Genomic DNA, 15781 nt, shown 5'->3' on the forward strand with positions numbered 1-15781 from the left:
TTCATTCAGTTTTACAACGGTTACTACTTTCACATATAACATCCACTTATATCTTTTCTTCTCTTTAGTTTACTTATCTCATCTATATTTTCAAGCATTCCTCTGCCTTTTTAATTTATTCTCAATTTTTGACGTATGAAAATACTACTATGTCTTGTAAAATAAAATAATAAAGTGCACTTAAATTAATGTGCACAATAAAATAAATGTAAAACTTAGATAGTAGCAGTCAAATATGAATAGCAATGGTTGCCTTTTGTCCCAATGTACTATATTAAATTGCGACTTAAATTTATAATTATTAGTTTAAAAACTTACAATTATGTATTTTTTTATTATTTTAGTTAAAAGTAATATATGTTGATATTGTTTTTTAGGATTATTGGCATCAAATTTTGATAATTTGAAAAAAAAAATTAAATGCTTTATATCTTACTTCTTTTAACAAAAATTCAACAACTCATAAAAGTTAACAGAACAGATAGTTATAAATCAAAGTGATAGACAAGATTGAAAGTTGCGATAATAATACTTGGTGATAATTAATTACAATACTTATCTAATAAATTTAAAGAGGGAATAATATATTAACAAAAAAATAAAATTAATTTTTTAAAAATAATAGAAAAGCGGCTGAACAGGCACGATAGTGCCTGTTGAGCCGCTAGTATCAATAATTAAGTTGTCACTGAAGAACAAATGCAATATCATCTCGCAAGAAGACGTGCAAATCATCGCCGGATGATTTGACAAGGGAGTTGATACAACTCCAATACCAATACAGGTATCTATATTTTGCCTTTTGAAAAACACATGGATAGAAACATACAATAATGGAACTGGTCCAAATAATAGATATTATGATAATATAAGTGGTTAGTATTTTATATTCACGGTTTATTTTATTTTTGAGTACTGATTTTTAATTTTAAAAAAAATTCAAAAGAGAACTACTCTTTATTTTATTCCATCTTTACATCTAAAGTTTGTTTTTTTTATAACTGTAGATGAGTACTATTAAATATCTCAAAAAGTTTCTTATATGAACCAGCTTCAAACAATATATAAAGACAATACTATAATTTGATGTTCAACTCTTGAAGAAATTACCTGTTTTTAAACAATATATTTCACAAAATAAATTTAATGGATAAAATAGTGATAATAACTTTTTTAAATATTTTATCTTCATAATATTATACACTACTATATATAAAATGCCTAATAACAAATAAAATTATGAATTTCATAATAATTAATTAAAATAAATATTTAACAAATAAAAAATTTTAAAATACACAATACATTCATAATCTAAAACAATATATAAAGAGAATACAGAGAGAATGGTGTCCAATTTTCGTATAACAATCTTAACCTTATTAATAAATAGTGATTGACGTAACTGCATTTTAAAAATTGGAATAAAATGCAATTATTATTAACTTTCCTTCATTCATATTGCGGTTACTTTTTTATTTTACGCACAACTCCCACTCATTGTGTCCTCTTCTTCGTTCCACTAAACATAGTACTCTTAGGTAATCCTATTAGTCTCATATTTACAAAGTATAATTATCAAAATTAGATCTCTTACTGGAATTAATACATATTGTGTCAATAATTACATAATTTTTTTTTGTCTTTTTCTATCTCTTGGGTTATGTAAATGTTATTTTATTTTTCTAACTATGGATACAAAACCTTCTCAATATTGAAAGAGAAAGTCTACGCATATTATCCAAATCGTCATAAAATTTTAAAGTATATTCAGTTTGAATGGTATAACAATTTGAGAGAATGAATTTAAATTTAAATAACTATTCTTAATGAAGAGCATTGGGTATATATTTATTAATTTTTTTTTAAAGAAAAAAAATTGTGTAAGACATTGATAAAATAAAGGATATAAACTAAAACTAACATAGAATTAAACAAAACATGAAGATGGTAAAAAATGTGAAGACATTGATGTTCGCTTAATTACAGACACTCTTTATTTTTTTTAATGGGAGATGTGTTATCATGGTTATAGGAGTAATAAAACTGTTTTTATTTTAGTGTGAAGTTGTTAGATTTTTCAAAATAAATTTTATGACTATTTTGTCTTTATAATTTACTTTATAAAATGGTTTGTTAGAGGGTAAATATAGTCCAAAAAAATTAAAAACTAAAGTCGTGACCAACTCTTTATATTGGCTTTATAGATTTTCACCTTTTGTTATATGGTATGAAGATTTTATAAAATATAATAAATGGTACATGTTCTCATATATAAGAACATGGAACTTAATATTACCCTTTCATGGAGTTTCTCTACCTTAATAAAAGAACTAATATCATTTACACTTAATATTTATTTTTGTACTTAATAAAAAAACTAATATAATTTAACTTTAATTCTTAACTTTCAAGATACATGAAAAGTTGTAACCTTTTATGCATTAGATAATTTAAAAGATACTTATTATATATAGGAAGTTAAAAATATTCTAAACTTAAAAATTAGTTTTTTAATAACAAAATTAAATTTGTTCAAAATCGTAAAGAGAGTTAAAAAGAGAAAGAGAAAGTTGAAACTTTTTAACTAATTACAAATAATTACTACCATCAAAGCTATTAAATTTGAGTATATTAAGTGAGGTTTAAGAAGCAAACTAGATAAATCTAAAAGTTTTCTGTCTCTCTTTATATAGTGTTTCACTTTAACTAACTATTTTTTATGGATAGTATTCAAATGACAAATAAAATAATAAGAAGATTCGTATTAGATTATGAAAATTAATCTCATCCTTATAATACGACGACGTTATTTCAAAACATGTAAAATGAAATAATAAAGTATAGTTTAATTGATGTGCACAATAAAATAAATATGAAAGCTATAAAGTAGCAATCAAATGTGGATAATAATGGTTGTTTTCTGTCCTAAGGTACTATAATAAACTGCAAATTAAATTTATAATTATTAGTTAAAAAATTTATAATTATGTACTATTTTTTATTATTTTGGTTGAAAATAATATATTTTGATATTGTGTTTTAGAATTACTGACATCAAATTTTGATAATTTCGAAAAATTTTAAATGCTTTATGTCTTAATTCTTTTAGCAAAACTTCAACAACTCATAAAAGTTAACACAATAGATAGTTATAAATCAAAATGATAGACAAGAGTAAAAGTTGCGATGATGATACTTGGTAATAATTAATAACGATCGGATGAAGAGGATGTGGAAGGAAAGAATAGTGTTTGATATAATAGTAACGATGAGACAATGACATGTATATGTATAAAGTAAGAGAAAGAATAGTGTTTGATATAGTGAGGCGATATAATACAAATATAAATTAATAATTTTGAAAGAATAATGCACTTAAAGATTGTTTAAAAAATTAAATATAAAATTAAAAAATATTTTTTATCAATTGAAACTATGCATGAAGATAAAGAGTGTTTTGAATATAAATTTTTATCTTTGTTTTAAATTAAATACTATTAAAAATAAAAAATAAACTTAATAACGTTTCTAAATAGTTAATTGTAAATAATGTTTCTAAATCTTGATTTTTATGTTGTTACACATAATAATAACATAATAAGTTTGTTTAATATCTTATTTACTTTAAATTTATAATGTTTATACATTCTAAAAGTTAAATAACTTATAAAATTTTTATTTTTGTTTTTAAATTTTTTTGTTCTTAATGTTTAGATTATTTTGTTAAATTTATAATTTTAAAAATAAAATTATAAAAATTAATTTATTTAAAACAATAGAAAAGCGGCTGAACAGGCACGATAGTGCTTGTTGAGCCGCTAGTACATATTAATAGTAAATATATGTTTGGGTACTAGTTAAAAATAAAGTAATGATTATTATTTATGCGAACAATAATCGGCCCAAAGAAAGTTTATTATTTGGCCAAATAATAAACATTAAACCTTATTATTTATGCATAAGATAGACTTATTGTTTGACAAAAATTTGTTGAGAATATTTGATAAGCCGTACTAAATGAATTTATGTGTAGTTTATGTGAGTACAGATCGGCCCAAAGAAAATTCTGTACTTGACCAAATTACATACGCATTTGTGGTAATAAACATGCGATACTTATTTGGTTCCATGTGAACAATAAATTTGGTCAAAGATAGACTTATTGTTTGGCAGGAATACTCTACAAGAAATAGTGTAATTATCGACGACAAAAATCGACGGCCAGAATTTTTGTCGATTTTTTTCGACGGCTTGTCATCGATAAAATAAAAAAGAAATAATTAGAAATAAAATATTAAAATCGACGACCTTGTCGTCTATTATTTTGATAACTTTTTAAGGTTCTTCCTCTTATCGTCACATTACAGACGGCGGAGAAGGCTGAAATTTTTTTTTCTTTAAAATCGACACACAGGTTGTCTATTTTAATAATTATAATATAGACAGCTTTTGTCGTCGATAATTTTAAATGATCAAGATCTCTTTACGGAATTAAATGAAGGGTATAGATTTATTAAATAAAATAGACGGCAGCGCTGTTGATTTTTATTTTAATTAAAATCGACGAATTTACCGTCAATTTTTATCAACAAAAAATTATACCCCTTTACTTTCCACGTGTCTCGTTTTACTTTTTTTCTTTAAAATCGACACATAGGTCGTCTATTTTAATAATTATAATATAGACAGCTTTGGTCGTCGATAATTTTAAACGATCGAGATCTCTTTTCGAAATTAAACGAGAGGTATAGATTTAATAAATAAAATAGACGGCAACGTTGTTGATTTTTATTTTAACTAAAATCGATTTTTATCAACAAAAAATTACTCCGTCCTTACTTCCCGTGTTCCTCGTTTCACTTTTTTTTCTTTAAAATCGACAGACAAGTCGTCTATTTAATAATTATAATATAGACATCTTTTGTCGTCGATAATTTTAAACGATCAATACCGCGTTCCTCGTTTCACTTTTTTTTCTTTAAAATCGACACACAAGTCATCTATTTTAATAATTATAAAATAGACATCTTTTGTCGTCGATAATTTTAAACGATCAATATCTCTTTTTAAAATTAAATGAAGGATATAGATTTATTAAATAAAATAGACAGCTACGGTGTTGATTTTCTATTTTAATTAAATCGACGAAGTTACCGTCGATATTTATAAACAAAAAATTACCTAAGATAAACTTTTCGCGTCTCTCGTTTCGCTCAATTCCCGCTTACATTTTACCAGAAAAAATTAACTAACCCCAATTTGGGCTTCTGCATTTCACCAACCTTCCCTCTCTGCTGCCACTGTGCCACTGTGCCATTGTGGCTCCACTACTTCCGTGCCGCCATCGCTCTGCTGCTCCTGTGCCCGTCGTCGCTCTGACACACTCGCGCCACTGTCGCTCCGTAATAAACAGCAAGGCGGTGCCGCTAACTATTAGATCTGAGATCGCGGATGAAGTGTGCTTCCTCTCTCAAAAGTACGGCAAGGTACTCAATTCCGATCCCAATCCCAGTCTAACCTACTCAAAATTGGGAATTAGAATAATGTAATGTGATGGTGTTGTTGCAAGTTCTGAGGCTGGCGGTGGTGATAGTAGGGAACAAGAAGGACTCATAGAGTTATGTGGGAATGAAGAGAAAGACATGTGCTGAATTAGGGATTAAGTCCTTCGACATTGACCTTCCGGAACAAGTTTCCGAATCCAATTTGATTAAGCAAGTTCACCAGCTCAATGTTAACCCTGATGTTCACAGTATTAGATTTATGTTACTTGTTACCATTCCAAGCTTTTATTTTTAGCTCATGTTTGAGGCAAAAAATGTATGCAATCAGGTATATTGGTTTAACTTCCATTGCCAAAGCATATCAATGAAGAGAAAATTCTCAGTGAAATCAGCCTTGATGAAGTTCTGTATCGTCAATTACTTGTTCTTTTTCTTTTCCTCTTGTTGTTACTGCTAATATTTTTTTCCAACTATAATTTGATTACTGTTTATAGAATTGAAATTGTGAGTTATGCATTATGGGGATGCTCTGGTTTAGAAAAAATTACTTAATTTTGGTTGATGCTCATTATTGAAATTTGGTGACATGAATGGTGACCCTATGATTAAGTCTTAAAATATGAAGCTTGTAATGACATTTTTGGTTTCTTACTACTTTGTTCATCGTCAGGGCCTAGAGAGAAGCTCAATTGGAGTCTCAGATTTAGGATTATTTTGGGAACTGCCGAGTGACTTTGCTATCTTCATGAAGGGATGTCAAAGAAGGATCATTCACAAGGATATCAAGGCTTCTAATATTCTTTTCTCTGAGAATTTTGAGCCTCAGGTCGAACGTCAAAAATCATCACTATGTATTTGTGTATAAATATATGTGTGTGTTTTTAACTTCAGAATTTCTTATGCTTCTAGATCACATTAGTTATATAATCTTAATTTTCTTCCTCTGATTCAATCTCCAGATATCTGATTTTGGCCTAGCAAAGTGGTTATCTGACCAATGGACTCACCATACTGTTTGCAAAGTAGAAGGCACATTCAGGTCTATACATTTATAACAAGTTTCTTAGTATATTCTTTGTAGATAGTAGTGTTCTTAATCCTTTGATTCTGATTTGTTGTCACTAACAGGTACCTTCCCCATAAATTCTTCATGCATGGAATAGTAGATGAGAAAACTAATGTATATGCTTATGGTGTGCTATTATTGGAGCTAATCACTGGAAGACAAGCTTTGGATAGCTCACAAAAAAGTCTTATCATGTGGGTATGTAATTGTCCAAATAAGTGATTATAACATTGAAAACTAGCATAGTCTTGTGCTAAGTGAAAACTCGTGCAGTTAAATGATTTGACTAAATTGTGCAGTTATTTTTAGGCAATGATAAATGATATATTGGCTCACCGCAAGCCTGCAAGGGTTTTTGGAAGTGTTTTCTATTGCATGTTACTGGCAAGTTCAAATCTATTCTTTGTTTTAATTAATCGATTGTTGGCTAATTGATTTGGTAGGCATTAATGTTCTGGTTGAATTGAAAAAGTTGTTTGAGTTGTTATGCATATCTTGTGTTTGTTCAAATTATTGAGTGAGTTGGCTTGTTGTTTCTTTACATTTTAGGCAGGTTATGCTACCTTGGCCATAGGAACTGAGTGGATTTTTTGCCCCAAGCAAGAACTGATCTCTCTGGTGCTTTGTAGTTGCGATGTTCTTCTTTTGCTGTTAACAGGTTTTTTCCTTGCAATGCTCTTGTTTCATTCTCGAAATGAAATTTTTCTGTTGGGGAAAAAATGTAGCAAAATCTCAAAATTCTTTTACATAAGAATAAATTTTTAAAAAAGTAGCATTATATGACAACCAGGGTAGAGGAGTGGGTAGTGGCCCTTTCTCTTTGAATAACTCTACCACATCTGTACCAATTAACAGTAGATGTTTAATTGAAAGAAAGAATAAATAAATCTTAAATTAATGATGGTTAATTGAACCTCAAACAGACGATGTCACAGTTAATCCTAATTCTCTAGCTGGGTTCTTTGTTCTTATTTGATATGCAACTACTAAATGTGTTTTGACTAATTACAACATATAATACAGTAGTTTTTTATAATTTGAGTGAAGCCATTAAGTGGAATACAATGAAGTTTCACACTAAGACCTTAAGGGATTGAATAATATATAGCAAAATTCCAGAACTATGCAGGGCATGAAGTATATACGAGGACATGTATTGCAGCACCATCACATATAAAATGAGGGGAAGAAAATATATAAGACTATAAGAGGTCCCATTTATGTCCACCAATATAATTTCTATATGTTGTTCCATTTCTCCATTCTACTCTTCATGTTAATTAATTAGCTTCTTCTTTCTTTCTCCATTGTAGGCACCTCCTCAAGTCTAATGTTGATTCTTCTTCGCTCCACTCTTTACATATTCTCTTAGCTTAATTCCTAGCAAGTATAGGACTAGATTTTTTACATGCTTTCCTATCAAATATTTATTTTTTTAGTTGTTCAATTATTATTCGATACATACACTACTTTGGATAATGGTACGACACTAAAGTTTCATTGAACAAGTTTTAATTTAATGTCCGTTTATTATATAATATTGAACAAGTTTCTTTATGTTAAAGGATTATTTATTATTTTGATAATTTTGTAAATTCATTATTTAAAATTTAGTATAAATTTTTTTTTATATTTAAAAGTTTATTTGTCTTATTATCTAATATTCTATATAAATTTTATACTTGTTTATTATTTTTTAAATAGAAAAAATAATAAAAAATATAGCTATTAAAATCGACGACAGCGTTGTCGCTTTTTAAATTTAAATAAACAATTAAATCGACGGCCATTGTGTCACTTTTATTGAATCAAATATTGACAAAGACGCTGTCGATTTTATATAATAATATCGACGGTAATGTTGTCGATTTTATTAAGAAGGCAAAATTCACAAACTCATATTATAGACAAAATTATTGTCGATTTTATATAATAATATCGACGGCAACGTTGTCAATTTTAGTAAAAAGGTAAAATTCTCAAACTCATATTATAGACGGAAATGTTGTCAATTTTATTAAATTATTATCGACGGCTAGGCAAGCCGTCGATTTTATTAGAATTTTATAAAATCGACAAGCTTAATAGCGACCAAGGCTGCCGTCTATTTTCCCGTCGATTTTTAATATTATCAACGGCCTAGCCGTCAATTTGGCCGTCGATTTTAACAATGTTTCTTGTAGTATATTATCAATGTTTGATTATTGTGTTAAAAACCGATTACAAATTAATATTTTTGTCCAAAGACTAAATATTAATATTGTGCTGGTATTTGTGATGGACCCATCATTATATGAATTTTATTCGTATGATATGTAACTTGTGTGAAAATATTATTTTGCTTTAAAATGATATCTACTGATGTTAGTTTATTTTTGAATATTTTTTTTTGGAAATTAAAAAAAAAGAGAGAGAGACTTTTTGTCATTTGCAACTTATATTTCATCAAATTATTATCTCATATGACCTTTCACTACAAGAAAAACGATGAATACCATCGAATTTATAGTCAAGTTTAGTATTGCAGAATAGCGGCAAATTTATTGTCAAATTTACCGGCAGTAACGACGTCAAATTCGTAAGGTTAAGTAATAATCGGTGGATTTTGGTTTTCGATTGTAAATCCGCCGGTAATATTTGGGAGAAAAAATTAAATTGGCGAATCCTTTACCGCTAGAAAAATCTAACTGTAATCCCAATTAGTGAAACGTTACATTTTAGTGACCCACAATGATTTATCGTCGAAAAAATATGACAGTAACATGGCATAAATTCAAATTGCGAACCTTTTTCTCTCTCGTTCGAGATTCACTCTCTCTCTCTCACTCAACCATCGTTTTCTCTCGTCTTCAATCCCCAACACCACCCTCTCTGTCGCCATCAACCCACCCACCGGCGACACCCCTCCCTTCTTCTTCTTCTCCTCCCTCTTCTCTTCTTGTCACTTCACCGTTCACCTTCTCCATTCTTGAAACCGCTGCACCGCACCACAGATCCACCACCACCATTGCCCAGCTTCGTCTTTCTCCCTCCTCTCGTGTCGCCGTGCCTCCCTCCACCTCTCCTCTGTCTCTGTTGGTGGTTGTTGCTGCTCATCCTTCGTCGTCCGTTCCTCTTGGTTGTGCTGCCTGCATGCTGTCGTGCGTCGTCCACCTTTTGGAATCGTCTCTACTTCTGCAACAATAGGTAACCATTTTAATTTATTTCCCAGTTATTCTAATAATTTTATATGCTATATTAATTTTAAGTAGTTGATTCATTGATGTTATTGCTGTTATTTTTATTATTAATTAGTTTACGATGCTGATTAGAATATGACAATGATTAAAATATTGAATTAGTTTATGAATTTGTTTATGAATATGCAGTGATTTTGTTGATTATGAATATGCTAAGATTTTGTTGATTGTTGAATTGGTTTTATATGAATTCATAATGTAAAGAAAAAATTGAATGGGTTCCAATTATCCAATGAAATTTTTCTTATTTTGAAAATGTGACATTTTAGGAAGAAATATTATTTTGAGTATATGTATTATTTATATTATTATAAGTGTTATGTACTATGATACACGAATACTGTCACGTAATAAATCATAATGATATTTTAATATTTTATTAATATTAAAACATAATTCAATTTTTTAATTATTTTTAATATCTTATTTTAATTATATAAAGTATTTAAAATATTTTTTGTGTTAATAAATAATAATATATACTATTTCTAAATTTATTTCAAGAATACATGTTAAGAATAAGACTGGACACACTGACACATGATGGTATTTAGGAGTATCTAAGCGTGTTTGGAGAAGAATTTTTTCTTTTTATTAAGATACATTTGGACACAACAGACACGCTTGTCAGACGAGTGTCGATGAATGTCGTGTCCAAAATGTATCCGACACACGAACACGACAACTCAGCGAAGTGTCCTTGCTTCATAGGTTATGTACATTATTGAGCTTCTTGTTGATTGTTTTCTTATTTCTAACTCACAAATGTTTTCAAATCATCTTAGGCGTACTAATTGAGTTGAGTTTGAACTTTGACAAGTGTTTCGATTATTGAACTGAATTGTTGAATATCGTTGCTTAAGTTGTTTGAAATTATCTAAATTATGGTAATTCACTGTGTTACAGCTGGTTTTGCTCTTTTCATACATGACGACAGGTAGAGTTTTGGCAGATCAGGCTGCTGGTCATGGTTGTCGTCGTGATCGGGGAAGAGGGAGGGTTTTTTCTGGTACCCCTGGAAATTTTGGATCCTCACCCTCTACTCCAACTACCCCGGTGACGTCACAGGTTGTGGGTTTAGTGGACCAGCCATTCATCATGATCGCTAACCCCAACTACGTCCCTCCATTTACAGTGACAACGCCGCCTCCAATGACTTATCAGCCTGCTGCCATAGTAATGTCGCCTCCAGCGACGAAAGCTGCGGCCCCAGAGTCCTCTCACAGAAGTGAGGTAGCTGATACGCCTCCACCACTTCCCATTGTACGGTTGACGATTTGGCTTGATGGTGGTTCAGGATAAGTATCACTTTAAGTCTTCTATATTTCCTAATTATTGAATTGCTGAAAGTATCTGATTGTTGATTTTAGTTTAGTGGATTTAGGGCTATAGGTTTGAGTGGCTGAAAATTCTTCTATATTTTCTGATTATTGAATTGGTGAAAATGTCTGATTATTGATTCTGGTTTCGTGGATTTAGGGATGTAGGTTTGAATGGCTGAAAATTCTTCTATATTTTTTAATTATTGAGTTGTTGAAAGTATCTGATTGTTAATTCTAGTTTAGTGGATTTAAGGCTGTAGGTTTGAATGGCTAAAAGTGTTGCTATATTTCCTAATTATCGAATTGCTAAAAGTGTTTGATTGTTGATTCTTGTTTAGTGGATTTAGGGCTATAGGTTTGAATGGCTGAAAATTCTTCTATATTTTCTAATTATTGAATTGTTGAAAGTATCTAATTGTTGATTATAGTTTAGTAGATTTAGGGTTGTGGGTTTAAATGGCTAAAAGTTCTTCTATATTTCCTGATTATTGAATTGCTGAAAGTGTCTGATTGTTGATTCTAGTTTAGTGGATTTAGGGCTGTAGGTTTGAATGGCTGAAAATTGTTGCTATATTTTCTAATTATTGAATTGCTGAAAATGTCTGATTGTTGATTCTAGTTTAGTGGATTTAGGACTGTAGGTTTGAATGGCTGAAAAATGTTGCTATATTTTCTTATTATTGAATTGCTAAAAGTGTCTGATTGTTGATTTTTGTTTAGTAGATTTAGGGCTGTAGGTTTGAATGGCTGAAAAGTGTTGCTATATTTCTTGATTATTGAATTGCTAAAAGTTTCTAATTGTTGATTCTAGTTTAGCGAATTTAGGGCTATAGGTTTGAATGGCTGAAAGTGTTGCTATATTTCCTGATTATTGAATTGTTGAAAGTGTTTGATTGTTGATTCTTGTTTAGTGGATTTAGGGCTGTAGATTTGAATGGCTGAAAATTCTTCCATATTTTCTGATTATTGAATTGTTAAAAGTATCTGATTGTTGATTCTAATTTAGAATTTAGGGCTGTAGGTTTGAATGTATAAAAATTCTTATATATTTTTTATTGTTGAATTGCTGAAAGTATCTGATTATTGATTCTAGTTTAGTAATTTTATGGCTATAGGTATGATTGGCCGAAAAGTGTTGCTATATTTCCTAATTATTGAATTGCGGACAGTGTTTGATTGTTGATTCTAGTTTAGTGGATTTAGGGCCGCAGGTTTAAATGGCTGAAAGTGTTGCTATATTTCCTGATTATTGAATTGCTGAAAGTGTTTGATTGTTGATTCTTGTTTAGTAGATTTTGGGCTGAATGGCTGGAAATTCTTCTATATTTCTTGATTATTGAATTGCTGAAAGTATCTAATTGTTGATTATAGTTTAGTGAATTTAGAGCTGTAGGTTTGAATGGCTGAAAATTCTCCTATGTTTTCTGATTATTGAATTGCTGAAAGTGTATGATTATTGATTCTAGTTTAGTAGATTTAGGACTATAGGTTTGATTGGCTAAAAAGTATTGCTATATTTTCTGATTCTTGAATTGTTGAAAGTGTCAAATTGTTGATTCTTGTTTAGTATATTTAGGGATGTAGATTTGAGTGGCTGAAAATTCTTCTATATTTTCTTATGATGGAATTGCTGAAAGTGTTTGATTTTTTATTCTAGTTTAGTGGATTTAGGCATGCTAGTTTGAATGGCTGAAAGTATTGCTATATTTTCTGATTATTGAATTGCTGAAAGTGTCTGATTGTTGATTCTAGTTTATTGAATTTATGGTTGTATGTTTGAATAGATAAAAATTCTTCTATATTTCATGTTTATTAAATTGTTGAAAGTATCTTATTGTTTATTCTAGTTTGGTGGATTTAGGGCTATAGGTTTGAATGGTAAAAGTGTCTGTTGTTCATTGATTGTGGCACATTCTAGTTATCGATGAAACTCTATCAAAATTTTTATAAAAATCCTTGTATATTATGGTTTTTCTGTAGATTGTTGATGGGATTGCACTGAACAACAATGCATATACTCAAGAGATGACCAACGTCTTCAAGCTGATGTACAACCCCCTGGCCCGGCTATAAGAAGATCTTCGCTGAGACCAAACATCGATAGTTTCAGAAATAGACGGTAATTAATTTGTTTTTAGTTTCAAACTTTTTTAGCTAATTTATTTCTATTTTGATTAACTAATTTTAAAGTTTTTTGTGCAACTGCATTTTATATGGGACACCTATTACGACGCCCTCATTAAGAAGATATAAGACCATCGAATGGGTCGGCGACTGCAGTTGATGTTGGAAGATGTTCGTGAGGAGCAGGACCACCTGATGACCTGGCTCCGACTGAAAATAAAAAGGGCTCTGTTAGTTCACTAGGAGATAGATGAGGGGTTCAGGCATCGGCATCTCACCAAAAGAGCTAACAGGCAATCAGCCAAGTCGTCCAAGTATACTGGCGGATCAACGACTTTCATGAAGACTAAGGTCAGACTGGTATGTAGTGTCTTTAATTTCTATATTAATTTAGTTATATTATTTTATATATTAGTAATAGGCATTCTAATCATATTGTTTCAATGCAACATGTGTAGTCGAAGACGTTGGATTGTGAAGCGACATTGGCAGAGACATTCAAGTACACCTACACGTTGAAGGAGAACAAAGCGAGATATGTTGATCAGTGGTCTCAAGATCATTATATGATTAAACATACATCTGATCTTCTGATATAAAATTAGAGATTAACTGTATAGCTATCGTACTAATCACAATAACATGTGTTACACCGGAGTTCTATACCCAGAGACTAGAGGTCGCGACTCAGTAATCTCAACAAGGGGAGGACGTCGTCGATGGATTTGCTACTTCAGTCATCAATCCTGATGCAGTTTGGCGCGAGACAGCCTCAGCGTTGTACAAGAACCGCATATACGGGCTGAGATCGTTCTTCGTAAGCAGTCTCAGCACCTCCACGTTGAGGCCATTGTCCGCTTCTACCACCAGTCTAGCTGTCGAGCCCAAGAATGGCGTGGATTTGAGGCTCAGGAGTTGAACGATTATCGGAATAGGTATCAAGAACTGCACTTCGGCATTGGTAACACATTCAACGTAAACCGTTACTGCCTCCAGCAGTTTACGCTCAACATCCAACACATATAAACCGCTACTGCCTGTAGCGGTTTTTTCCCAAACAACGTTCTACAGAAACCACTGCTGCACGTAAACTGCGGCTGCTAGTAGCGGTTTATGTTCTCCCTTAATCCGCTACTGCCAGTAGCGATTTTTATAGATTCATTAAAAAATGCATTTGCGTCTTCGTTTTCAAAAATGTATAATCAGGTAAAATTGATGTTCATTTTATTTATTTAAGAAAATTGCCCATTATATAACCCAATTTACTCATAATCCAATAACCCAATTATATAACCAAATCAATTATCAGTTCAATTTTGATAATTATGGTAAAAACTACCAAGAACATGTTCCCTTTTAGTTTGAATGGAGGACTTGAAACCTGCGCAACAAATTGAGAACCATTTTTTTTAAAGAAAGAGCTCAACACACAAGTGGAGCAGTATAGACAAACAAACCATAATAGTCGTACAACTCCTATGTCGTCTCCGGCATTGCCATCAACAATATGAGTTATTTATAACACCATTCTATGGCATATGAAAAGGATTGCTCCATGCAGTCTCTAATCCCTGTTATCTTGTTGCGAAAAATGACATCATTTCTGCGAAACCATATAGTCCATATCACTGAGAAGAAACCAACTAGCCAATACTTGCGTACCTCTTTCCTCATTGACACAGATCTCCAACTCTCAAATTGCTCTTTCACAGTACCAGGGATAATCAACTCCTGTCCAAACGCCGAGATCCAAGGACACCACACCTGCCAAGAGTACTCACAGGTAATAAACAGATATTGTATATTTTTAGCATCTTTCTTACATAACATGCACATAGTATCATTTTGTTGTAGGATTCCCAATCTACTAAGACGATCCTTTATATTGACTCGGCTTACCAATACAAACAAGGAGAACAATTCCACCCGTGGTGGAACTAGGCCTTTCCAAATTTCTTGTGTGAATCTGTAGCTCAGAAGCTCCTCATCCATAGTCTCTTCTGCAAAACCTGCACAAGTGAATTAGTTGAATAAATGCCTTCCTTGTTAGATTTCCACACCGCTCTATCTTGCACATCTGCTATCAATCTAACAGATTGCAGGACATGCAGCAACTGATTCAGTACATTTGTCTCCCATTGTCGTAGTTCCCTTCTCCATTGGAAGTGCCACACCCACTCTATCCCATCCCAGAACCCATAATCCCCAATAACTGATCATTTTTTGTTTGAAATCAAGAAGAGTCTCAAAAAATTGTCTTTCAGCTTTTCCACTTGGAGCCATGTATCCTCTCAAAATCTGGTGGATCTACCATCTCCTACTTCCATAGCAAACCCATCAATCATCTTCTGCCTGACATGTTGCTTCTTTATTTACACTTGACATATGTCTTTCTACGGTCCTCTCCACCATTAGACGAAGAATTTTTTTATAATTATCTCTAATGCTTTTTTTTCTATCTTTAATATATAACATATCCAAAATTAAATTATATTTGCAAAAATTATATATATTAATTATAAT

General features: G+C 31.0%; 2 protein-coding genes across 11 annotated transcripts; both read left to right on the forward strand.

Annotated features, from left to right (window-relative positions):
* LOC107609984 (receptor-like cytosolic serine/threonine-protein kinase RBK2) lies at nucleotides 5217-8093 on the forward strand. 10 transcript variants are annotated; one of them, XR_001613351.2, is made up of 8 exons: nucleotides 5217-5755; nucleotides 5836-5909; nucleotides 6178-6333; nucleotides 6467-6546; nucleotides 6636-6771; nucleotides 6883-6957; nucleotides 7123-7784; nucleotides 7887-8093. XR_001613351.2 is itself a non-coding variant. In XM_021107779.1 (8 exons), exons 1-7 carry the CDS (start codon nucleotides 5735-5737, stop codon nucleotides 7753-7755), a joined length of 630 nt encoding a protein of 209 aa, XP_020963438.1. In that variant the 5' UTR covers nucleotides 5217-5734; the 3' UTR covers nucleotides 7756-7784; nucleotides 7887-8028. The 10 variants fall into 10 exon arrangements, 5 of the variants coding, with proteins under 5 accessions (XP_020963438.1, XP_020963437.1, XP_020963440.1 ...); XM_021107779.1 differs by lacking the exon at nucleotides 5836-5909 and having other exon boundaries at nucleotides 7123-7231; nucleotides 7703-7784; nucleotides 7887-8028; XR_002351413.1 differs by lacking the exon at nucleotides 5836-5909.
* On the forward strand, nucleotides 9325-11114 carry LOC107607069. Its single transcript, XM_016309057.1, has 3 exons — nucleotides 9325-9713; nucleotides 9942-9990; nucleotides 10719-11114. Exons 1-3 carry the CDS (start codon nucleotides 9325-9327, stop codon nucleotides 11112-11114), a joined length of 834 nt encoding a protein of 277 aa, XP_016164543.1.

Source organism: Arachis ipaensis, chromosome B07, assembly GCF_000816755.2.
Source record: "Arachis ipaensis cultivar K30076 chromosome B07, Araip1.1, whole genome shotgun sequence".
Lineage (NCBI taxonomy): Eukaryota > Viridiplantae > Streptophyta > Magnoliopsida > Fabales > Fabaceae > Arachis > Arachis ipaensis.